We start from the raw sequence: 25,384 nt of genomic DNA on the forward strand, positions 1-25,384 counted from the left end.
CCCCAGGGAAGCCGGCAGCCGCGCTCCCCTCAGGCCAGCCTGCCGCTGCAGCCCTTCGCTCTGCGCCCCGCTGCCCTTCGCCCCCCGCCTGCTCCCTGCGGTCGCCTTCGGGTCTGCCTGCCCTCGTCCCATCCACGTCCTGCTGCTCGTCGGGGAGAGCTACGAAGTGATCTATTTAAATAAAGGCACGTTGGTACCCCCTCCCAACAGCAGACTACGTTTCTGTGTACAAAGCCGTGCTCCTGGCTCATTCCCCGGGCCACACGCAGCCATTCTTTTTCGCTCAGATCCCTCAGGTCCTCCCTGGAGTAACGCTTCTCTGTTCCTGGGGCTCCAGCATCAAAACTTGCCCCGCATTGTGTGCATACAGCCCTCCTTGCTCGACTGTGGCATTTTCCCCAGCAGACGTGGTATAAATGACACGAGAGATGTAACGCCGTGACTCAAGCAACCTCAAAAGAGAGTGTTTCTGTTTTGCAGCTAAATTGGTATTGCTGATTGATGCCACCACCCTAATTTATGGTGCTCTGGCACCACAGGTAGCAAACCAGAGCAAGGAGAGGCTTTTCAGCGTTAAAAACCCAGAGATAAGAGGAGAATGAGGTCTGCTAGATTTTAGTTCACTTTTTTTATTTTGACTGTAATGCAAACAGGCATAAGTATTCCATAAAATCAGAAGATCGGAACTATACAGAAAGAGGTGCATGCTTTAGAACGACGTGGATATCTTGCGAACAGAGCCAGAGCCAGTCCGAGAGAGGGGGCTGGAGTACATTGGACGAATGGCAGAGATTTTTTTAGCAGCATCGAGAGCTCAGAGGTAGGGGAAAACCATGTTTTCTGACCGCTTAAAGCACTGGTATGGTCAAACACAACGCCGGCTCACCCCTGCTCCCACAGTCCCCCCCCCTCCTCTTTACTCCTCAGAAGAAACCTACCTAAGGATCACACAAAAAGCTACAAAACAAGCTAACCCCCCCACTCCACACATACCTGTCGTATGGGATGCAAAGTGAGAGTAAAGACAACGTGCCAGGCTTAAATCGTGGCATCATTTTATAAACCAAACGAAGGCACAGTGACATGAGGAGGTGCTGAGGGGAGGGAGGAAGGAGCGGGTGGACCAGAGAGCAGCCAGAGGTCGGAGTCCCATCAAGCAGAGCAGAATTGACCCATGTCTGAAGGGTTTAGAAAACCTCTGCAATGGAAAGTTTGGGAGTTGCCTGCCCCGAAAGCTGCTATCCTTCACGGACCGGTCCCCGTTTCTCATCTCGGCACCGCTGCTCTGTGGGAAAAAGGCCACCAGAAAAAAAAAAAATAACCCAAACCAACCTTTGAGGCTGACGCGTTTCAAAGGTGCCTAAGGGAATGGAGGGAATAAATCCCCGTTCCTATTACAAAAATTAATTGGCACTGAATATCAAATTCCCTGGGCGGCTGGCAGAACTCATGTTTCTAAGCTAAAAAGCGATGAGTCCCGGCTGAAAGTCATCTTACCCTGTTCGTCTCCTGCCTGGGGAATCGCGTACGCTCTACGAGAGCTGGGGATGTCGCCGCAGCCCGGGGAACCTCTTCTCAAGCTCTTTTCAGCACACAGATCCCAGGGTTTGGTATTTTTTTTTGAAGGCATCTCAAGGCAGCAGAGCACGTTTAGCCTCGGGAATTGTGGCCGTTTGCCTATTTTGTAGAATTCTAGCAAAGCAGAAGTTTAGCACTGAATTTCATTGGCTTCAAAGCCATCACTTCAATGCTGGGCATGGGGAGATTCTGAAACGCTGCCTTGTATTTCTGGAAATCCTGTTGAGTACTGCAAAGTGTATTTTGTTAAGACGCGATTCCATGCCACGGTCACACAGGGAGAAAAATAAAATAAAATAAAAAAGCAGGTTCAGAAGTGAGTAGCGCTAATGCCTCGTGTTGGAGCCGAATACACATTAAGGCGGTTTTGTTGGCCTTGGAAAATTTTAAAATCTCCATTAGCACTTATTGTGGGGACAAAATACTCGATTTCATCCAAACCAATTCCATACACTCGGGGTGTCCACCCGCAGCCCAGCCTCATGCTCCTGCTCTTCCACCACGCCGGAGCAGCTCCTGGAGCTTTGGCCGGCAGATAAAAGAGAAGCCCCCGGTGTCTTGCCCCCTTCCCCGCCGTGGTCACGAGGAGTTAGCTGCAAAGCCTTGGCTTGTAGGCTCCTGGTAAGCGAAGGATTCTCAGGACAAGGCTCGCAGGTTCGATTTTCTCACTTTTGAAGTGTTTCCTCCCTCCCTGCGATCTGGCCGGGTCGGTACTTGAATGAGTAAGGCAGGAGAGCAGCTGCTGCCGCTGCTGCACGAGCTGCGGCTGCTCAGCTATGAACTCACTATATGGTTGGTTTTTTTTTGTTGGTTGTTTTTTGTTTTTCTTTTTTACTGTGATTTCAGTGGTTCAAACTTCCATCACAGCCAAACATCTGTAGGGGTGGAGGCCAAGAGTTCCTAGTCCGCTTCCTTCCTGGCACAGCAGGAAAAAATAATAATAAAAAAAAGGTATATCTGCATTACGATGCTTAAATATTTCATGAGTTGCCCTTGTACCCGTGCTAAAATCAAGCCAATTTCAACCTCTGGTCAGGTCTGTTTTACTTCTGGAACCGAGTGCTTTAACGCAGCAATCTCATTAGCTTTCTCCACCTCCCCTGATGTCCTGTTAAATACGCGCGGCCGCATGGAAGAAGCTAGAGCCCAGGTCCCCCCCCCCCGTCGAGGGCAGGTTTCAAATGGATTACCAGGGTCATGCATTGCAGGCAAGTGCCAGTGCAGATTGACACGCGCAAAAATCCCGCCGTCGGGAAACCGCTGCCGCCGCTGCGGAAGCCTGATCCCGCGAGCTGCTGAAATCCCCAACGCCACTGAAGCTGGCGGGTGTGGAAGGCAGTTCGGATGCGAGAGAGACGCGGATTCTAGACTAATTTTGTCCGGGTATACAGTTTTTGAGAGCGTTCAGCGCTGGCCAAATCCTGCGCCTCCTGTTATGGCAGGAGAAAATCGTTATAACAAAGACAGAGTTACAGTGAAGTCGAATGGTCCTGAAAACCCGTCTCCATCTGTTCTGTAAAGGGACTGTGCTCCCCTCCGGAACCATCAAAGCAATTGCAAAGTTATCAGAGCAATTCTGAAGCTGGGAACTGGTCCCCAGTGAAGGCAGGAACAAAATTTAGTTTGAAGCATCAAATTCTCCTTCCACAAAACGCTGGGAGCTCCCGGCAGCCTGCCCACGGGTATAAATCAGGGGGCTGTGATGGCTTCAGTGGTTGTTAAGTCAGGAGGCAGCAGCTTGGGCTTGGTGCAAGTCCGTGAAGCTTCAGCACAAACATGCCCCTCTCCCCAAAACCAGCTTAATAAAAACATGGTCTCTGGTACGTGGTGGGTGTTCCCAGACCCGTGGTACTTGCAGAAGGTGGTGTCCAGTTTGCACCCACATGCTCACCCTGCGCAGCCTCCAAACCCTTATCAAACCCCGTCGCTGGGAGATTAATCGCAGAGCACGGCTGAGCAGGGCTGTACGTTCGCTCTCAGTTATCCCGGGGGGGATTTGCCCACCAAGAATTTCACTCGTAAAATGAAGCCATCCGTTCCCCTCATCCCCCAGCCTCGGCGTGCTGGGAGCATCTCTGGAGAGAGCAGGAACGGGAGGGCAACCCCGGTGCGACAGTCTCTTCCCAGCACAAGGCACTGTAAGTCCATTGCCACCCCCCTCACCCACCCTTGTGGAGCACCTTTTGGCTGGGCAGACGGGGCTGGGGAGGAGGAAGGGGGGATCTCCATAGGGGAGCAGTGGAGGGAGCCTGGGATGGGGCGAGAGACGTCATGTACTAACGGTGAAGGAACTAACGGAGCAATCACGGCTAGAGCAGACACAGGTTCATGCAGCTCCTGTCTCTTCCCGTCTCCTCTTCCACATAGGTGCAACCACGTTGGCTCAGGGCACAACTGCGTGTTTGCCGGTCACGCACGGACACGTCGGCTCACACTGCTCTGGGTGTGAACAAAGTCCCCTGCTCGGCCCTGGGGACGTGTGGGCACAGGAGAGGCGACAGGGAGCCTGGACAGCCCAAACTCAGACCCCGTTTCTCTGGCCAGCATGAATGCGACTGGCTCGGTTCCTCTGGTGCAACTACCCAGCAACCATCGTGGAGGTGTCATCTTCGCGAGTCTACTCCTGATGGCAGAAGTCTCATTATTTTCCCGCTGTCTCTCATAAATAGAAGAACAACAAACTCCCAGGCAGTCCTTCTGGGAAGATGAAACCTTTGAAGTCATCAACAACACAGGCAGTAGATACCCTTGCACTGAACGAACAAATTATTTTTCCCTGCTAGTGGACACAGCAGGTTGGGAAAACAGAGAACTGTTTCCCATGAGTTTTCAAGTTCATATATAACTTTCTGTGGACATTCGAAAAACCTACGAATTGAAATCTTTAAGAAAAGAACCCTCGCTTCACGGTGTCTTGAAAATCAAATCTCCTGTTTTGAGAAAAGCCTCCTTGTGTTTTATCCCTGGGGACCGAAAAGGAGCTGAGCCGCTGCAAAACAGGCGGTGGTGGACATCCTCTAGGAGAGGGACTGGGACATTGGACCAGGCTGGGTGTCCATCAGGTCCAGGAGGCAGGAGCTGTGTGGGGCTGCGCAGGAGCCTGGACGGGCAGCAGTGACCCGGAGGTGACAAATTTGTGAACTGAGAGCCCGAGAGGCACAACCCCCTCCGTGAACGACACCCCCGAGCAGCTCATGGCACCGGTCTACGGCAGACCCCACCTCGCTCTCCGCCGTTTATGCATGCTGGAGATAGCGTAGCTACAGCCGCACGTCAGAAACGTCACACCGAGATGAGCGGAGTCTTGACAACTGGTGGAAGAGCCGCGTTTGCGGAATGATAAAGCAGACCTGCAAGTTTATTTTCCCCCTTTGCTGCGGGAGAAAATTAAGCTCGAGGGGAGCGCGAAGCCCCTGCAGGTAAGGGGGAGGAAGGAGAAGTTAAGAAGTCTGAGACTGACTCAACAAAACCCAATGAGTCCAAATTCCCAGTGGTGTGGCTTGTGGGGAGCCAACGGTCCTAAATCAGGCAGAGGGAGCACAGGGGCAGCCCGGAGCACTGGGGCACATATTCACTTCACGGACCTTCAAGGCAGGGAGGGTGTTTCTTCTCCGGGGCCAGGCAGGTTGACCTCAGACCAGCGTTTCCCTTCCGAAGGGCTCTCTGAAGGACTCACCTCCCCGATGCCTTGTTGAACTTGAGACGGCTTTGGCTCTCTGCCCCGCGCAGACCCACCGGAGGTCCCACCGAAGGCGCACCCCCCCGCCCCACTGTGTTCCCTTCTCCGCCGCGCTTCCCCGCTGCCTTCGCTGGTGGCCCCGGGTGGAAGGGGGAGAGGGCGGTGGGAAGCCTCGGGGTGCGGGGAAAGCGAGCCGATTCGTCTCAGGCACAGACCGCAGCAGCAACGCGGCTTCCAGATGGGAGACGCTATAGCGGTACAGGCAGAAGGCAGGACAAGGGGAGGACTAATTGCCGGCAACACAGGGTGAGCTGGAAAGAGGATGAAGACAAGGGCATTTCTTTGGGCACTGCCTTCTCTTCAGGCTGTGTCGTTCCTTCGGCTTAGAGGAGGACCCGAGCACAGAGTGTAGGGTCAGAATAAATTTTCCCAAAAGAGGGGATGAGTTTGAATTTAATTTTTAGCTCTGTTTCTGCAGCCGTAGCGCTGGGGGGTTAGGACCAGGCTTGCCGTACTCTCCCAGCCCTAGGGCCAGGGACTGGGCTGCCACAGACAGCACCTCTGCCCAAATTCACACCCCCCAGCAGCAAAGGGACCCAGCTCCCCCCGTCCCACTGCCTGCCCTGGGATTAAGGGCACAACCCACAGAGGTGGACCAGGGGCTGGCTTTTTTTCTGTCCTGTCCTGCTGTCACCTCCAGGTCACCGAGTCCCCAGGCAGTGACACAAACCCGGCCTTCCCCCTGGCTCCAAACCCTGCTGTCAGCCCGGCGAGCTCGGCTGTGGCCACACCGTGGCAGCATCCATTCACACTCTACGCCACCCTAGATGCTCTGCTGGGACCAGCAAAACCGAGACCCGGATCTCCAGTCCTCCCAGTGCATTGAGGCCTTTCGCTCTTGGATTTTTGGGCTGGAGCTGCTTCAGGGAGTTGAAGTTGGAGAAGATGGTCACAGCACGTGGAGACATGGCCGGCCAAGCAGCGGGAAAGGGCAGGAGGTCCTGGCTGGAGGTGGGGATAACTGCACAGCCCGGGGCCAGGAGAGCCAGGGTGACTCGTACCGTGGACTGGGAGAGCAGCAAACCTCCTGCGGCTCTTTTTCGTTCCAGCTTTGGCTTAGGGTGGCTAATCTCAGCCCTCTGAAAGCAAAGCTCACCGTTGCAGCTCCCGGACAAAGCCTCTGCTGTCGGCGGTGCAGGTGCTATGCTCCGTACCAGCATCAGGGCACCGTGCAGCAGAGTGGGGCAGGAGGAAAGGACCAGCAGGTGCCAGCTCAAAATATCAACCCCGTATCCCTGCCACCAGCAAGAGCCATGCCCTGCTGTCCTCCTGCTGGCACTGAGGGAGGACAAACCTTCTGCAGGGTGAGGAAGGGAGGAGAAGGAAGAAGGACACACAAGGTCACACGTGCTTTACCTTGCAGACAGCTTTTCTCTGTTAAGGGGCTGATACTTTTCTGCGATCCTGTTAACAGATTGCTTTTGGGGCCAGATTTTAGCAGCGGGGCTGAGGTGCGAGCGTGTCAGAGCCCAGAATCACGCAGCATCTTTGCAGCCGATCTCACCTCCCTTCTCACATGAGATGTCCCGGCAGAGACAGCTCGTGCCGCTGGCAGGTGGCGCAGAGCCTACAGAGGGGACTGGCTCGCCACCGAGATGCCACATGTATTTCTTTTGGCAGGCAGGTCGCTCCGTGCTGGCACTTTCTGCTCCGGAAGGTGTGGAAGTGGCTGGGGTCTGCTCATCCCAGAACTGCTCATAAGACTGCGCTGAGGTGGGGCTGACACTCTCTGGGCTTTCAAGAGTCAGCACATCCTCACCAAGGACCAGGAGCCGCCGTAACCCTCCAAGTGCTGCCTTCCAAATGGGCTTTGTTACCGGGAAGTGCCTCCATCAGCCGGGGTTGGAGCCGCTTCTCTCCCATCCTCGTGGCTTTCCAGTCGCACCCGGGAGGGGGTTCACACATTCGCAGCATGCAAAGCTCTGGGATGTGGCCGGTGCCTGAGTCTCTCCCACCGGCGTCGTGGCTGCAGATCACATATCTCCCATAAAGCCTTCCGGAGGACAGCCTGGCCAAGCAGCGCTCATTGCCATGAGGTTTTTCCCTAGAGTACACGTCAGCCTGTGTGTTCAGGGCTTGGCTCCTCTGTGGGAGGACTTTCATGCCAGCAAAAGTGGGGACTGAGCAAAAGGAGAGGGTCACAGGGAAGAGGGAGCGGAGGAGGAGGCGAACACAGCGCAGAGTCCATTTAGGAGAAACCGTGACAGGCGAATCAGAGCCATCCCACCCTTTGGGTCGAAACAGACACAATTTGTACCCACGCTGCTCGGGGATGAACAAAGTTCATAGGCACGAGGGCGTCGCACATCATCTGCCCCCAGCCTCGGGCACGTGCCCAGGTCTGTACAAGTCCAAAGGAAAGCCACAAAAACGCAAGGATTCAGCCAAGGCCTGAGCTGGGGAAAGGGGGAACCCGGGGGGAACAACCCCCGGGTCTGTTCAAGCAACAAGACTTATCAATTGCCCAGCCCCTGCCACCTCTGCTCTCCCCCAAAACACCAAAAACGCAGATGATCACAAAGGTGGTGATTTCATGCAGCTGCAAAATGCCCTCATGAGAAGGAGGAGAAATGTGAAGTTCTGTTAAGAGCCACTGCAGGTTACAAAGCCATCATACTTCAGTGGGGAAATCCAGGGAAGGGAAAGGGGGTGAAAAGAAACCGCCACAGGACAAGAGAGAGAGCAAGAGAAAGAGGAAGAAAAGGAAATAAAAATCATCATCATCATCATCATCAGGACACAACAACAGGACGAGAGACAGAGTGCTTTCCATGGGCAGTTCCCCCGTGGAAAAGGAGCCACCGTGTCCGTGAAATACAAAACCCAGCGCCCTCCGGCTGGAGGGGGCAGCAGGTGCTGGGACTGGTTTGGCATCCCCTTGGGGCGAAGGGTCCAGTTAGGAGCAGAAAACCCTGCAAGGGAAAGGGGAGAAAGGCTGGCCTCAGGAGGAGCGGTGAGGAACGTCTAAGGACGAAGGACTTCCCAAGGGACCACGTTGTAGACGGGAATTTACAGACCCCTTTGCAGCTGGGTGAGGTGGGCAGGTGTATAACCCTTACCCCTACTTGGAGACGGGAAACTAAGGCGCTCTGTATACAGTGCAGACCCCAGAGAATGTGCTGCCTCAGGGAAAAACTCCTACCAAACCTCAGGGATGGTGGGAAACCTGCTGCGGGGGACTACATGGCAAGGGACTGCAGCCCGGGCTGCTGAGGGCCAGGACGAGGAGCAAGGTCCACGCAGCAGCCGTTCATCCTTCATCCTAAATAATCCTTCTGCTCAGGCAGGGAAAATCCCACCGAGGCAGAGCCGAGCAAATGGCAGGACACGGTGGAGCAAGAAACAAACATAGCAAATGTCAAGGTTGGTTTTTTTGTGGTTTTTTTTTTTTTTAACTTATGGTTGTTTTTACAACAGTGGGAAGAAAAGCCTCCAGATCTTTCCTTAACGGGGCATGCAGCAGCCTGGAGACCTCTCCCACTGTGGGTACCGGTCACCTGCACCCTTGGAGCTGGCCAGGTCTCCCCACCGGCGCTGGGGAGAGACACCCCTCGCCATGGAGCCTGCAAACCTTCCAGCCCATCGTCCGCCGGCGCGCTGGCAGGGGAGCAGGGGCAGGATTTTTGCTTTGCATCACCATTGGGATGGGATTGTCAGGTCTGAGCGCGTTGGTGCAATAAGCCGGGAAGGCTGGGGGTGTGTGTGGAATTTATCCTCGCGAGGTGACAGCTATTTCGGAGAGACCGCCAGGCAGCGGCCTCTGCTCCCAGTGCAAAAATCAAATGCCTTTCCTCAACCTCTGCTATAAGGAGGACCACATACGGGGCAGAAGTTAAAGCCCCCTTCCCCATCCCGCAGCCCAGGCGCCTGGGAGACAACTGCAGGGGTTAAAATAAACACGTCAACTCACTCATCCGTATCTTTTTTGCTCTCCTCGATGAATGCGATAGACTCGGATCTAAGGCGGTTAGTCACTTCGTACGTACGCAGGGTGACTCCAAAAATATCCTCGTGGTACCGGCTGTCATCCTAAAACACAGGATGGGAGAGGGGGGGAAAAAAGGAGTATTTACAAACAGTCGGTGTTGCTGCGGCACCGCGAAGCTCTCGTGTTGTGGGTAGGTACCGCACACATGGCACAAGCGCTGGTGGGACAGGCAGAGCAGAGGGACAGGGACAAGCAGGGAGGTGAAATGACCTTGCCAAGGTCACACTGGGGGCCAGTGGGGGTGCGTTAGACCTCCTCAACTGCGGGTAAACCCAGGGGCTGCCTGCCCATCAGCAGGACAAGTAGCCCAAGGACAGGCTGTGTACGAGAGCTTTCGCTTGCAAACCAGCTAGAAATGTGGCTCTGGGCTGCCTCGGTTGCTGGAGGGAATGTGGGGAGATGGTTCAGAAGGGGTAGTCCCGCAGGAATTGGGCTGATTGTCCTCCTGGGCAGATGCAGAGCTGTTCGAGCATCCGTCCTCAGGCCTGTGTCCCAAACTGAGCTCACCTCTGCTTCAGCTGCAACATCTGCAGCAGTGCCTTCCCCCTGGAGACCACATCCCCCAGCCCCGGGACAGAGGAGATTTTGGGAGGAGGACCCACAAACTGCCCTGTTAACTTGCTGCGATGACGGAGGGACAGTGAGGACTTAACCAGGTGAAAAAGCACTGTCTGGGCTACCAGGGGTTCCCAAAAAAGCTCGTAGCATCGCTCAGCACAGCCCCAGGCTCATTGCAGGAGCCCAGCGCAGGCTGCAGCCTGGAGCTGAGCTCCTACAAAGCAAGGTCACATCCCAAAGCTTTGGAAGATCACGCTCCCGACCTTGCCTAGGTTCAGGCGGCGCGGGTGGGAGCTGCAACGTCCCCCCTGCCTCCAGCACCCGTCTCCTCGGTGCTACCCGTTCCGCAGGAGGAGGCACCAGGTGCAGTGCCGGTGGCAGGAGCTCGCCGCCGTTGTCTGGTGGTGGTGGGGACGCTACTCACCCGCAGCTTGCTGATGAAAGCGCCCGCCTCCTCCACCGACAGCTGGCCCTGCTGCCTCACGATGCGCTGAATGGTCTTGAGGACGTCCCCGGCCATGGTGACATCCCCGCAGACGTAGATGTGGCCTCCTTGCTCCTTCAGCGCTTTGAACACGGTTTGGGCCAGCTGCTCCTGTAACACGTCCTGCACGTATTTCTGAGGGAGGAGGAGGAGGAGGAGAAGGTGGGAGCTGAGATTAACTGCGGCTTCTCAGCCCCATCCACCTGCACGCTCCGGCCAGCTTTGTGTGCACCATGTGCCGGGGAGGCAGCAGTGCCACGCCACCGCCTCTTCAGGGGGGACATGCCCGTGCCTCGCAGCACCCGTGGTGATAGAAAAGGGATGGGGAACGCAGCGAAGCATCATTTTGCTCTTGCATTTCCACACCTTCGCCATATATCTCATTGCCAGGCCTGCCGAGGTGGTGGTGGGGATTTAGAGCAGATGTTGGCGCTGGCGCTGGGCCACCCCACCGGCTGACATCCCTCTTTGTCCACCTGCTAGGGAGGATGCGCCTTTCCCCGCCTCATCTGCTCCCACCTGGTGGGGATGGCTTTCAGCCCTCCAGGGCAAAGCGTGGGTGGTGTGGGCGCACATTCGGGCTGGCGCAGGGACGGGGATGTGCCCTGGGAATGGGGCGGCACTGGGAAGGGCACCATCCTGCACGCTTACCCAACCAGAGTGCCCTGGGGCACGAGCCACTGGGGCTGCGCCGAGGAACCGGCATCTCCGTGCTGTGCCGGGCTGGCCATGGCCACCCAGGGCCACCCACTAGGACCCGAGCAGTGCCCACCACACACCTTTGGTTTGTCCGGTTCCCGGGAGTAGGCTGTGTACAGCTCTCTGAAGACACCTTGGGTTTTGGCAAAGAGCGTCTCCTCTTTGTAAATGTGGTCGATCCGGGACTGCCGGCAGCCAAACACCAGGACCATCGGACACGGCTTCAGACCTGGGGGGGAGGAAGGGGGGGACATGGGGGGAGAAGTTAGCCCCGGGACCACCAATGCGCCCTTTTTACAAGCTGCCTCCCTCCAGATCTGCCAGCAGCCCCAGCGCCCTGCACAAGACTGCCAGGAGCCTTCCTTGGCCAAACTGGGAGGGAGGGAAAACCAGCAAGGAGGAGATAACACACTGCCTGAGCCAGTGCATGGCCTGGGGTCACACGGCAGGGCCGCTTGTGCCAGGTTTTGGGGAGAAATTAAACTTTTTTTTTTTTTCCTAAATGGCCTAAACGATCAGTGAGAAATGTATATTTTACATTAAATGACCTTTGAAAACCAACACCAGCCCTATAGTACTGCCATAAATAACTTGCAAAGTTCAACAGGAGGATTTTCACGGAGCTTGGCCTGTCCTCCACGCCTGCACTTGGGACAGCCGCTGCTTCAAGAAGCCCTTTGCCTCTCCTGGGGCAGCCCAGGCAGGAGACTGGACCCCCATCCCCAGCCCGGAGTTCCCGAGCACTGCTTGAGTTGAGGAACAGGAGGGATAAACGCTGACCCACCTTTGTGCTGGATTTCAAAAAGCCGCTGCTGCCAGAAGCTGCGGAAAGGGGCGATGCCGGTGCCGGGGCCGATGAGGATGCAGGGCACCTGGGGATCCTGGGGCAGGTGGAACCCGGGCGCGCTGCACACATCGAAGACACCAGTTAAACCCAAGCAGGATGCTCCCTCCCTCGCCCCTGCCCGCAGCAAGCTGAGACACCACCCAGAAAGGGAGGGGGAGAAAACGAGGTGATATCTCAGAAAGCAACATTTTAGTGCAGGAGAACTGCACGCGGGAGGGACCTATTTGCTCACAAATCCAGCCCTGTTTTCTCCACACCCTTAGGTCTTTGCCAAGAAGAATTGAGGGCAAAGACGGGGCTCACCCCATCTTTTTAATCTTTCCCTTCTGTGGACCACTTACCCCCTTACAAAACAGGGCACTACTTCATCGGTCTGTATCCGATTGAGCCAGGAGGAGCAGACTCCGTGGTGGATTGGTCCTTCTCCGTCTAGGAGGGGAGGGAAAAGTCTGTACTTGACATACCAGCCAACTACTTACTCCAGTTGCTTTGCTTTCTGAAACCCTCCCTGCAACATCCCATGTGAACGCCTCACTGAAACATTTAGTATCTCTGCATCCATTCTCCATGAACTTGGTAGAAGTTTGGCACTTGGATCCCTCTGTGGAGCTACCCAGGTTCACCCAGGACCCAGTCCTGGGATAGCTGCACCTCCACAATACTTAGGAAGCACCCAACTTCTCTTTGGTCCTTTTTTTGGCAGAAGCAGCATCATGCTGTGGTGCTTCCAGACCCAAGCCCTCTATGGCAGCCCCAGGTGAATGGCCAGTGTCTTCCCCTGTGTCCTGCCGGCTGCAGTGGAGATGGGGCTGGGTCCATTTACACCATGACCAGGGCGGCTTGGACACATCAGTACTTGCACAGGTACAGAAATCTGGCTAGTTGTGGCAACGTGGACTTTGGTGTGGGCAAACAAACAATCCCACGTGGAGCTTGGAGCCACTACGGCTGGTCTGTTGCTGGTACCTGACCCAGATCTGGCATCTCTGCAATAAACTGCCCTTTGATGGAAGGCCATTCTTCCTAACATGGGTTAGGAAGCAGTGTCATGGGTTGAAGGAATCACGTGCCAATGCTTTTCCTCTGCTCCCCACACCAAGCCTGCCTTCACTGACCCCTGCATGAGCATGGTACCTCTCGTGCGATAGGAGACCACTGCCACGGTGAGGTGGACCTCGCCTGGGTACATCTCTGGGGAGGAACTGATGGAGTAGTAGCGTGGTTGGAGGAGGGGGAGCTGTGTGAGCAGCAGCGTGGAGGGCATCTGCACTGAGGGGAACTCCTCCAGCACCTCCACGATGGTGGGGTTCTTGGACCACTTCCATTCCTCGTACTCCTGCAAGCCCTGCAGCCGGGGAAAGAGGGAGGAGAGCACTGCAGCATCAACCTCTTCCAAGTCAGATGCCTTTACTGACATTCCACCAGGCCTATGGCAAAGCTGGGGCAGGTGGCCGTGGAGGCCGGCAGGAGGAGCCCTGCTGGCATGGGTAGAGACTCAGCCTAACCACAGTGTGGGATGAAAATGCCTTGGGGTTGTGGTTGTCCCCAGGACCTTGAGGAACTTGGGGTTTGGGGTCTGAGGTTTTACCTTGCTAAGGACCTGCAGACGTTTCTTCTCCTTGTCACTGGTGGCCAACAAAGCAAACTGCTGCAGCAGCAGGGGTGTGGGAGGGGTGGTGATGTCCAAATAATACTTAAAAGCCTGGAAGATGGTGCATGGTGGGACACGGTTCTCATCTGTCCAGTTACTGATGACACCTGCCGGGAGGGAATTCAGCACAACCATGGGATCAGCTGAGCGTAAGAGCCAAGGGGGACAAATCATTCCTCCTTATCAGCTCTGAGGCAGTGAATGATGAAGAGCTGGAAAAAAGAGTCAGTGAGATATCCTCATGCTACAAGTGAGATGCTGTACAATGAGCACAAATATGACTCTGATACTTCACCACCTTCAGCCTCCGTCACTCTGAGTTAGTACTCTTTTCCATGGCCTGTTACACGGTGCATGGTGGTAGGGTATCAGACTTATCCGTGAAATACGGGGATTAAGATTCCTTAACTCTTTCCAGTCCTAGACATTGTTCTTTCCATGAGAATATAAGTTAATTTTTCTGGAGAACAAAGAAACATCTTCTCCCCAGGGCCCTGCTCATCCTTCAAACCCTTGCTCTACACCTCAAGTGCAGACAAGCAATGGTTCTGGGCAGAGGAAGGTTGAAGGAGGGGCTCCCAATCCAGGCAAACACACCAGTGAGGTGGGAAATGATTTCTCCTGGGGGCCACCTGCCTCCCTGAGGAGCTACAAGAACCACTACAAGGGACGGGTGAGGAGAAGAGAGGCCACCTCTGTATAGAGACAGCCCTGGTTACCTAGGGCTGTGTTCCTCTCCTCCAGGAGCTCCACCTTCACCAGCTGGTTGGCCGGAGGGGCATCTTCAAGCCTGTCAATCAGGGCATTGACCAAGTCTTCGTGGTTCCCTGGGAACACGCCCAAGTGGTCCCCGGGCAGGTACTGCAGTTCCTGGTGTCCGTTGGTGTGGAGGCGCAGGAAGATTGTCAAGCGACTACAGGGAAAGGAGAAAAAGCAGGATGGGTTTGGGGGGAGTCCTTCAGGGAGTTGCTGAGCTCTGGCCTCATGAGCCACTGGGTGTGCTGGGCAGCGTTGGTGGTGGCATGTCCCAGCCCTGGTGACCCACTGAGCACATCACCGAAGTCACAGCAGGGAGCTAGAAAGGACACAGCAGCGTTTGCCTCCCCTCGCCGCTGACTCACCCTCAGGGGCTTTTTAAAAGGGAAAACCAGTTTAACCTCTGGCTTCAGCAATTTTATCCTTTCTTTGCATGCACCCCGCCGCTCCACAAGTGTGGCCACCCCATCTCCTCAGCCTCACAGGCAGCAGCAGGTTAATTTACGCAGCGGCAGAGATTTCGCTGTGTAAGGTGGCAGCAAACACCCTTCACGGGGTTAACGTGGCTTCCAGCCTTGGTGGTGGCGATTTGCACAAAGGTGGTGTCCACAGGACATTCAGGGATCAAGGGACATTTGCAGCGCCGCGTGCATGGATGCTTGGGCACACCATGAGCGTGTTCAGCTCCTGCAGGTCCCCGGGGCAGCTGCGTCTCCTACCTGGACTTTGGGCTCTGCAGGTTCTGGCGTGTGATAAGCCGGGCTGCATAGACGCGTTTTTTGTGGATGCTGTACAGTCCTGCGGAGGAGAAGAGTCAGTGAAGCAAGGCAGCAGAGCACGGCCAAGGCAGGCAGGTTCGGGTTTTGCAGGGCTGTTGGCTCTCATGGCGGGTTCAGCCAGTCGGACCGGAGCTGGCTGACACCACCAGCGGTGGGTTCGACCACCCTTCTGCCTCCATCTCCTGCAAAGCTTCAGCGAGGCTGGGCGGACCAGAAACCCCAGGGGGAGGGAACCAAACACGTCTCTTTTGTTAGTGACTGAGGAGGACCCCAAAACCACCCGCAGGAGGCGTGGGGGACGTGCCCTCACGCGCGGGCATGCACGTCTCGCTGCCAGTACCACCTTGGCTGGGAGCAAAGCGCCTGAATTTGGGAAGAGCAAAGCCGGTGCGGCAGATCCTCAGCTGCAGGAGCCGTGCTGAGGGGCCAGGTGTCGGTGGGCTGGACCTGCCATTGCACCGCAACGCTCAGCCGAGCGGCATTTGGACAAAAGCAAGCTTGGCAAGCTCCCAGGTTTCCAGCTCTTTGCTTCAAAAAATGGGGTCAGGAGGAGGGAGATGAGACCATATCCCGACATCTCTGTTACAGATACAGACAGGGACCAGGCGGAGGGGCCAGAGACCATCACAAACTTCTCCTTGGGCATGTGATGGAGGGCAAAGGCAAGACTGAAATGCTGGGAATTTGACACAGAATAAGTAAGGAGATTTGGCCCCTTTGCCTCCCACTTGAGCCCACTACGTCTCCTCCACCTACCCCATGCCTAGAGCCCTCCGGGGTGGTCCTGGTTTTGTACCTTGCGTGAGTTCTGGGGCTTCGGCCACGTAGGTCAGGCGGAACTTGCTCCTCTTCCAGCTCCGGTCATTGCTGATGAGGGAGTTGTTCGCTTTCTCGATGTTGACATCGTCCCCCACGCAGAACACGTCACACGCTGCCTGCAGCACGCACCAGGCTCTCAGGCATCTCCCTGCTGCCCCTGGGCTTTCAGATCCAGCCCCATCACCCTCCTTGTCCCACCCCACCTCAACCAACACATGGAGGAGGCAGCCCCAATGGTGTAAGGGCTATACTGGTGGCCATGGGAAGTTCTCGTGGTGCCCTCCTCCCCCAGGCTTCTAGGATAATACAGGAATCCACCATAGCCTAGAATGCCAGCTCCACCAAAATATGGAGAACCTCTTTAATGTGGGCCAGGGTGGTGGATGGGTGTCCCAGTGTAGGGCAGGAGAGGTTAGGATTTGACTCTAACCAGCAGCTTTGCTCTGTCCCTCTGTCCTTCTCCCCCCTGGAGCATGAGGGAAACGGTTTACCTTGAAGACCTTCTTGGCCCAGGTCCTGAAGGACTCCTCTTGGCCACAAAGCTCATCCCCTTCTCCCATGCGGAGGATCCTCTCCCCGCCCAGCTCCTCCAGGAGGGTGTCCACCGCCCGGGCAAAGGCGCAGAAATGAGGGTAAGCGCGCGACCCCAGCCCAAACACGGAGAACCTGTGGAGAGGTGGCACAGCTGTGGCTGGGGAGCTGGGAGGGACACCAACATCTCCCTCGCCCACCGCCACATCCAACACCAGTGTGAAGGAGTGTGGAGGGATCTGCGCGTTGCAAAAATACGTTGTGGTTTAGGTAAGAGCTGGGGTAGGAGAAAGGGGCTCTGTGCAGCACCAGCTCCTGCTCTGTCCAAGCAAGACATGGCTGCCTCCCTCTCCACCTTAGTTACCTGACGTTGGCCAGGGGCCCCGTGCTTTCGAAGTTGTCCCTGGAGTCGGGGCCGTCGCTTGAGGATTTCCGTGCATCCGAGTAAGAGGAGACGCTGTTGAAACGGACCTTGTAGCTCCTGTGAACAGCAAAAGCATCATCAGTGGTGACAAATGTGCGTGTGGTTCCCACCAGGCTGCGTGCTCAGAGGGGACTGGACCGTGGAGGAGACCAAACCAGAGCGGGTTCAAGCTTAGGGCTCAATATTTCACAAGCAGGTACTGTGATCAATGGCTACGGCAGAGAAATGTGCTCCCTCCTTGGAGTAAGCTGTAGCAGCCAGTATACTGCATCCCCCCAGCTGGACCTGGTCTGCTCCATGAGGTCCTCCAGTCACCTCCCAGTGAGTTTATCCAGGTGTTGGCCACCGCATTGTCCCCAGCGGTGCAGAGCTGGCAGGACCTTTGGCTTTACCTGTCCTTGCCTGGTTGCACACAAGGTCGGGTATATGTCTGAACAGATATTCTGAAGGATTTTTCATTCATAGGAAGTGAAAAAAAAAAAAAGAGTGAGAGCAGAGGGGATGAGGAGGGGGGAGGGGCGTGGAGGAAAAAAAATCTGACAACAGCAGAAGTATTTCTGAATTGAACCATCTTCAAAAATTGCTCTACACAAGAGTTTCTAAATATACTGCTGGAGCAATGAAGCAGTAGTGTGTGGATGAGTCACAGCAGACCTCCTCCACCTGGCACGCCACGCAGAGGAGACAACCCCTGAGCAAAATAACTGCCAGGGTCATAGATCCCCGTGTTCCAACTCTGCTCCAGAGCCTCATCCTTTCTGTCCGGACCGCTCGTGCTCTTCTGCTTCAATCCAGCTGGAGGGAGCCACTTCTTTCTCCACTGTCGTGTCCTCACCTGGGGTTACACGGCCAAGGCAGGGCAGCACAGCCCACCGGTGTAGATGGGCATAAAGCCCAAACTCCCCAGTTGGGTGCCGGGCCCAAGGTCGGGGCACCAGCAGCTTTTGCTGAAATGAATAGGTCTTTGTGGCAGGGGATGGCTATTGATGGATGGGCTGCATTAGAGAGGCCACCGATCCCTGCCCTGCGGGGTCTCAGCCGCCCTCCGCATCCCCTGGTGGACATGGGCTGGGTGGGAGTCCATGGGGTGCATGGACAGGAGCTGCTCTATGCAGCCCTTTCCTATGGACGCCAGGATGATGCTGCCCTTCTTCCCCAGACGTTCTCCTCCGGGCTGTCTTTTCTCATCGCAAAAGCTTTTTTTCATGCTTAATGTCAGCATTTCTTCCTACCATCCAAAGCCATGACCTCTTGGCCTGTCTTGGAGGGGGCCACAGGGAGTAATTTATTCCCTCCACCTCTGCGGTCACCTTTGCTGTATGTGAAGTCTGCTACCACACTGCATTTCTGTCTCCTCTCCTCCAGATAAAATAGCTCTCGCCCTTTTGATTTGTCCTCGCAGGTCGCTGTTTCCAGCACTTTTGCTGTCAGGTAACCAAGCCACAGGCTGTCCTGGCTCTTAGAAACTCCTGCCAGTCCCTTAAATTACATTTAGAGGTGACTGGGACAGCCAGCACCGAGCTCAGGTGCTTTTGTCCTCCTCCAATCTGCCCGGCTTGCCACGGGCGGCACCTCTCCACCCAACCCAATGTTGCACCGACCCAACCCCCCAAAAAGTGAAGGTCTTTGGAGTGAGAACCACGTGCAGAATGCCCCTTCTCCATCCAGACACCTCCAGGGCAACGTCCCGTTTTGTCAGCTGTCCCCATTAAGGCGCGAGGCCGTTAGAAACCTAATGGGTTTTTGGCTTGTGAGCCCTGCGGGGATCCACCAGCTGACTTGGCTGCACAGCGAGGAGACCACTTCAGGGCTGCCGCGTCGCCAACAGTGGAGAGGTACAAAATCGGTCCCTGCCCTGCCCGGCGGTGTCCCCCACCACTCCGCCGCCCCACCGGCTCTGCTCTGCTCAAGCAGAAAGTCAGGGGGGTTAAATCGCGCTCTACCGCCGGCCGGTGCCAATTCTGCCTTAATTAATGAGCAGCCGTTTGCCATTTGCGAGCACCGCTGTGTTCACTCAGGAGAGACTCCGGTGTCCCAGTTAAGCAAAATATATTGTACTTAACAGCTAAAATAAGGGGAGGCCCCAAATGGTTAACACTTTGCCGGCTGCCCTCACTGCCCAGCCTCTGGGACACGCAACGAGATGCTCGAGGCTCATCTTCCGCAGACGGGGGATTTCGTAAAACCCCGGACCCTGTCTCCAAGGTACCGGTTCCAGCCTCACTGTTACAAACATCGCAGCCGGAATTTATAACAGCTCTTATTTTCCCTAGAAATGTTTTCACACGGTGCAAGAAGTTAAATTTGGTTCTTAAAGCCTCCCCCACCCATACTCACATAGCCAGGAACTCCCTTCTGCCTCCAAGTCTTACTATTTTGGTGTCCCCTGGACAGCCTCAGCTCTCAGATTCAATGATTTTGGGGGAACTCCTGCTTTTATTTGTGGGTTGTTTGTTTGGTTTTTTTTTTTTTTTTCATAGATGCCTGCGTCTTACAGCTGAAGAGAGAAGCTTTAAAATGCCACCCCAGGGAATTACAAGCTGGAGTCCACAGGCATGTCTGACTCGGTGCTTTTGGCCTCTGCCTGCTCCATCCCCTGGTTCCCCAGGCAGGTCCCATCCCTCAGACCTTTGCAAACATGAAACCCACGTGAGGATTTCACACCGTCCCCTGAGAGGAGGAAAGCGGAGCAGCAGGCTCGCCCGGCTGCGGGGTTGTGAGTGGGAAGGGAGGGTTTTGGGATGCTCTTACTTCCTCTCCTCCAAGTTGGAGTTGGGATTCTTCATCTCCATTAACGCACAGCCAAATTTCTACAAAGAAAAAACAGGAAAAAAAAAAAAAAGTCGTTTTGGCAGTCTCTGCAGGGAACAAAGCCGTGACCAAAGCCCAGACGGCAGCTCTGCTCTCTGCTTGCTGTTCCCAGCAGCCTGCAACGCTGTTGTTCGGGGCTGGATGAGGTTGGAGCTCCCCAGCCAAGGGGCCGGCACCTTTTGTGTGCCGCTGACACCAATTGTACGGGATGAATTTAGGAATAGATTAGTTACTCGTCTCACAGCAGGGAATAAGTAGATACCCCTGTTTCAGAGCAGGCTGGAGGCAGGCAGGCACGCACAGCACCAGGTATCACACAGCACCTGGACCTGTTTTGGGCCATTCCAGCTCCAGCTGAGCAAAAAGAGGATGGTCTTCCACGTTCCCCATCACCTCCCTCCTGCCCGTGTCCCTGCCGTAGTCCCCCGTCCCTGAGCCCTGTCCTACCTCTCCGTTCTCAGGTGGGTCTCCGTTGCCAAATGTGCTTGTGACCACCAGGACCATGGTTTCATGCTCTAGGTGCACAATGTCGTACTCATCCATGGACATCACCTGGGAGTGACAGAGATGTTAGCAAGTGGCACCCAGTGGGGAGCTCCACCACCAGCAGGTCTCCTGGGACAGATCCCAGTCCACCCGGGGACGGGAGCAGCATCTCCTTGCTGAGCTCATGCCGGTGCACTGGCAGAAATCTCCACAACGGGAGGATGAGAACAAGAGCCTCAAGGGACATGGCCGTCCCCACCCAAGAGGCAGAATACTACTGCATGCCACAATGCCTGCAGGAGCATTAGCTGGAAATGCCATTCCAGCTTCAATCCAGCCCCACAAGGTCATACCCTGGGCGATTCTGAAGACCCTTGGCAGCTGGGAAGCTCCACACGCGTTGAGCCGTGTCCTTTCCAACGGCCGTGTGTTTCCTTGGGCCACCCAGCTGCACGCGTAATCTCGCAGGGGCTGGGAGCTAGTACAATACCTTGGCATCAAAAGCGTGCTTGAAGATTTCACACAGAGTTTTTGCATAGACCTGCGACTTCCCGGTTTCAGTGGCGTACAGGATGGTCGCTTTGACCCTCTTGGCCATGGCCTGTCCCATCAGCTTGGCTGAGAACTTCACGGCCCTAGGAAGCAAGAATAAATCCCAGTAAGAGAGCTTGCTTCCTTGTCAGTGCCTCTAGCCCAGATTATTCACACCTTTTTATATATTATTAAATGAACAGCCTGCCTTAAAAACTTGCAGCATCACTTTTTTTGCTGTTATATGCCAAACAGAGAAACTATAGAAAAGCGTGTTCGTCTTGACTTGTCAGAGAGAAAGACTGGATGCGGTAGCTTGAACAGAGAGCTGAAATACCTGAATGGGTATAGGAGGAAAATGCTAAACCAGGTGTGGAAGTGGTCTTTCTGCAGGGACAGAGAGAAAGAAGAAGAAGAAGGAGGGGCAACAGTCACTGAAAGCAGCGACCAGATAACCTCAAAGGAAAAGCTGGAGACCAACCAGAGCCCAAGCTAGGGGAGGAACAGTGGCTTCTCCATCTCTTCATGTCTTTAAATCCTACCTGGCTGCCTTTCTGCAGGAGGTGTCCTAGCCGAGCAGAAGCGCTCGGGCTCCACACACCACACAGAAAGCCACGAGACACGGAGAAGGTCAGACGAGGCTGTCTGTGGTCCCTTTGATTTGCACTCCAGCGACGCTATGAACTTCACTCAGAGGAACAGCCCTCCTGAGGCCGAGAGGTTGCACATTTATCTGAGCGTTCGTGGAGCTGTGTCTAGCCAGCTGCCTCCTGTGGCTGCAATCGTGACTGGATGTGTTCGCTCCAGTTTTCCCCACCGGCTCCGCTCTGACAGCAGGGCAGAGGGGCCCTGAGAGGTCACTGGCCTCTCGAATCCTGGCCAAGGTGGTGCAGCACAAGAAACACAGTCTCCTTATCAATGCTAATGCTGCTGGATGGGTTGGCATTGGTGGGAGCACAGCGATGGAGGGACAAGAGACGCTGTCATCAGCCAGCTTTGGGATACACAATAGGGCACCAAGCCCAGTATGGTGAGTTTATTATTTTAGGGCCCCTCATAATCACAGAATTTGGACATCAACATTATCTTTCCAAAGCAAAATTATCTTTACCATTATCTTCACCTTCTCTAAATGGACCAGCACGCCTTTAAATGGGGCCACCAGAAAGGCAGGTCTGGATTTAACCAGGTGTGTTGCGATAGGGAAGGGGCAGTTTTCGGGGGGGATGAAGAGAGCACAAAGCATCTCTGTGACAAGCATAAGGGCTGCTTGATTCACTTCCACAGGGTGATCAAGTTAAGCAGGACTCCTCCGTCCCCTTCAGACGAGCTATGGGGAACAGAGACTGCATCTGGACTGGTTGCACTGGCGGGAGAAGAGAAGCCCAGCTTCTCCCTGCCCATCCTGCCAAGGAGGGAAGAAATGCTCTAGATTTGGAAAATCCTAGGGAGGAAAGAAGAGGTAGAAACCACCCCAGGGTGGTATGTCCTGCCTCCTCCAGGCAGCTCCCCTCCGTGTTGAAGTCAGCCTCAGGAACGGTTACATTTGCTGCTATACCATCACTCCTCAGCGCAGTTCTGCGCATTAAAGTCACCCCTATCCTTTCCTGTGACTATAGTGTGCCCTGTCCCCAGGGCTAACGCTGGCCCCCGGGGAGGGACGGGGCAGGACGGGCAGGGAGTGCAGGTTTGGACGCTCTGTTTTGGCCAGAACCAGCACAGCCTGCCCGAACAGGCACGAAGATCATGTCACGACCGGTGCCACTGTTCAGCTGATTAGCTCAGATCCAGGCAGGATTAATGGTGAATTACGGAAATAATTCCTCCCCGCTACATCAGGAACAATGGAGATTTTTTATTTTTTTTTTTTAATTACCTGCCGTGCTCAACATTTTATAAAATCATTTATCAATTGCGCACACACAAATAAAAGCATTGTTTCTTCTAACTCAATGGCTCAATTAATCTTCCTGAGCTCTCCTCCAGCCCCAGGCTCCAGCCCAGACCCGGGCGCCGGTGTCAGCCTAAGGACCGCATTTGTCAGCTGCTGATCATGTTTATGGATGCACCACAGAAAATCGCTTACAGAAGGTGACAGCTGAAGAGTGGGAATAAACTGATAGTAGGGACTCGGGGAAACTGAAGTGTGGGGAGATGCTGTGAATAGCACAAGACCACCTGGCAGCCTGGCCACAGCCACCAGGGCAGACCTAGCCCTCCCCGGTCTTGGTCCAGCGCTCTGCTGCCACGGAGCCAGCAGCTCCTACAAGAACCTCTCTGCCAATGGCCCTCAGGGGAGGCTTTCAGGCCAGGATCAGCCAAAGGGGCCAAATTACCCTTCATTCCTCCACCCCTGCTGACTAAAAGTGTTGGCAGGGGAGAAGGACTCATGTGGCCCATTACTAGGGGTCAACTGGCCATGAAGTGCAAACCTCAAGCTCGGCCCTGACCCATCTGCCACCTGTAGGGAGATTCCTCATTCCAATCTCCCCCCTCCTTGCAAAGTGGGTGTTGGGAGGTTTAGACAGGCAGTGGAGACAAGTGCTCCTCAAGTAGCTAAAGAGTCGGTGAGAAAAAGAGAAATATGGACACAAGTTTCATCTTGCTTGTGCCGGCACGGCCCTGAACAGTGATGGGTGAGAGCTCTGCCCCAGGAGGCTGTGAAAGAGGAAACACGCAGTAAACTCCCACCCAAGAAGTGAGAAAGCCATTCCTGAGCGCTGAAGACAACCTGACTGGAGAATGAACCAGCTCGAGAGAAGAGACTATATGCAACATCCAGTATTCACACACCTTTTGGTGGTCTAATGGGGTGTTCAAAGGACTGCCTGTTTCTCCAAATGTTGCTCTTGGCAGCTAAAGCCTTCCGTGGTGTTGTGGTTCGGGCTGGAGATCCAGGCTCACAACCCATCAGTTTGCACATATCCGTAGGGCAGCGTTACCAACCAGCATAGCAATCAGAGCTGCCCAAAATCAGGACCAGCCCCAAGCACTCCAGGGCTTTTCAGACCCCACTGGTACTTACTTTGCTAACTTCTTAAAGCCGATGGCCCTCTTCTTGGTAGGCGTCCCGTTGACCCCTTTCCAGACGTGGGTGTTCCAGGGGTCCGGCTAGGAGAGAGAAGAGCAGCAGTGGCGGATGGGCAGTGCTCAGAACTTCTAGAGATGCTGTATCCACAGCACTGAGCATTGATTTCCTCTAGGCACAGCGGGGAGGACTAACTGGCCTCTTCACAGCTCTTGATCTCATGCGTAGGTCCCTGATCCTTGGAGCCCCCGGGGTCTCCTGGGGGCAGTTGGGCAATGGAGTATGCACAGACAAATTGCAATATAATAAAACCTCGCTGGCTTGTAACAATCATCTGGTCAAATGCCTTCTCTCCTCTGAGACGGGCGTTGACAGACCATGAGCAAGAAGAAGGCAGGCAAGGCCAGAAGGGGATCCATCCTGCCTCCACCCCAGCCCACAGGGTTGGTTTTTTTTCCCTTTGGGAAGGGGAGGCGGCTGAAGCAAGGAACAAGCGCACAGAAGCTAATTCTGCGCCCTCGCGGGCGGCTGTCTGTAATCAGGGCCAGGAACCATGGGGGTTCCTGGTGGATTGGTTATAGAAATGAACAGACTGCTCCTGTTTTGTGATTGTTCCTTAAGGGCTCTTGACTAAAGGTCACATTGTGTGAAAACCACCGGAGCAGGGATGGTTGACTAATGAGGACGTGTTTGCTTAGGGGCCTTTTTCCCATGGTCTGAAGTGTTAAATACTCCAGCAGCAGCGTTTCAACCCGCTGCTTGGCCTGCTGGGGAGGAGCTCCCCCCCCCATCGAATTGTTGGATCTCCATGCTGGCAGGAGCCATCCACTCAAACCTGCAGGCTGGAGGGAGGAGGAATACGGTGACTACCAGGTCATTTCCTCACCTAGCTATCAAAGTGCAAAATTAGGCACTTCCAGAGGGAGGAGCTCTGCTTAGTTCTGCTTCCAAGGATAAAAGTTGGGGCCTCAGCATGTCCCATGGAGGGGCAAAAAGCCATTGCCCTGGAAAAAGGTGTAATGTCCAGTGGGTTTTTACACCACTTTAGGGGGAATCATGAATTACACTTGTTCATGGACTTCACGGCGTCCAGGGACAGCTTATTGAAGGGATTAGATGGTGTCCCTCTCTTTCCTGCATCTTCTGAGCTCCAGCTCCCACCCTGCTCTTGGCTATACCTTTGGGCACGCAGCACTGGTGGAAGGTAAGGTATAGACAGTACCTGGTACTCGAAGGAGGGTGTGAGACGGTAGTTGAGCATTTCCTGGTGGAAAACTGGGGTGATGCTGCCAGACATTGGGGGGACAATCCACACCCAGTCAGCAGGACAGCCTCCACGGCATCGGTACTCATTCTCCATGTGCTTGATGAAGGATTCAGTGGCTGAGTGGTGATCCACAATGGTCACCTTGTCGCTCTGTTGGAGGGAGAAGAGAGCAGAGCCAACAGCTGTGGGTTAATACTCCCCAGAAGGTGAAAGCCAACATTTTACATTTTCAGCTGTTTGACCCAAATATGCCTCACTCCCATCGTCTTACAGGACTATGCCTTTGGAGATGACACCGGGTGGCTGCTGACCTGGGTCTTCCCAAGGAGCACAGTCACTGAGCAATGCCATTTTCCAGGGCTGAGAAGCTGCCCTTGTCCTTCCTAAGTAGATGTACTACAGCATGGC

General features: G+C 54.9%; 2 protein-coding genes across 2 annotated transcripts in view; both read right to left on the reverse strand.

Moving 5' to 3' along the window:
* Positions 1 to 6,225, reverse strand: part of FBXO21 (F-box protein 21) — a 27,594-nt gene extending 21,369 nt beyond the window's left edge. Inside the window, exon 1 of the mRNA XM_009886744.1 lies at positions 6,109 to 6,225. Coding sequence (XP_009885046.1) covers positions 6,109 to 6,225 — 117 coding nt within the window. The remainder of the gene's footprint in view (positions 1 to 6,108) is intronic.
* Positions 6,226 to 9,223: 2,998 nt separating this feature from the next.
* NOS1 (nitric oxide synthase 1 (neuronal)) overlaps positions 9,224 to 25,384 on the reverse strand; it is a 38,401-nt gene continuing 22,240 nt past the window's right edge. The window contains exons 11-27 of the mRNA XM_009886739.1: positions 24,932 to 25,126; positions 23,707 to 23,792; positions 20,641 to 20,785; positions 20,112 to 20,216; positions 19,605 to 19,663; positions 16,794 to 16,910; positions 16,390 to 16,564; positions 15,876 to 16,014; positions 15,020 to 15,098; positions 14,264 to 14,457; positions 13,482 to 13,651; positions 13,028 to 13,238; positions 12,235 to 12,322; positions 11,831 to 11,952; positions 11,127 to 11,275; positions 10,288 to 10,482; positions 9,224 to 9,346 (exon numbers count right to left, since the gene is read on the reverse strand). Of these exons, the coding sequence (XP_009885041.1) occupies positions 9,224 to 9,346; positions 10,288 to 10,482; positions 11,127 to 11,275; positions 11,831 to 11,952; positions 12,235 to 12,322; positions 13,028 to 13,238; positions 13,482 to 13,651; positions 14,264 to 14,457; positions 15,020 to 15,098; positions 15,876 to 16,014; positions 16,390 to 16,564; positions 16,794 to 16,910; positions 19,605 to 19,663; positions 20,112 to 20,216; positions 20,641 to 20,785; positions 23,707 to 23,792; positions 24,932 to 25,126 (2,352 nt within the window). The remainder of the gene's footprint in view (positions 9,347 to 10,287; positions 10,483 to 11,126; positions 11,276 to 11,830; positions 11,953 to 12,234; positions 12,323 to 13,027; positions 13,239 to 13,481; positions 13,652 to 14,263; positions 14,458 to 15,019; positions 15,099 to 15,875; positions 16,015 to 16,389; positions 16,565 to 16,793; positions 16,911 to 19,604; positions 19,664 to 20,111; positions 20,217 to 20,640; positions 20,786 to 23,706; positions 23,793 to 24,931; positions 25,127 to 25,384) is intronic.

Source organism: Charadrius vociferus, unplaced genomic scaffold (assembly GCF_000708025.1).
Source record: "Charadrius vociferus isolate BGI_N301 unplaced genomic scaffold, ASM70802v2 scaffold776, whole genome shotgun sequence".
NCBI lineage: Eukaryota > Metazoa > Chordata > Aves > Charadriiformes > Charadriidae > Charadrius > Charadrius vociferus.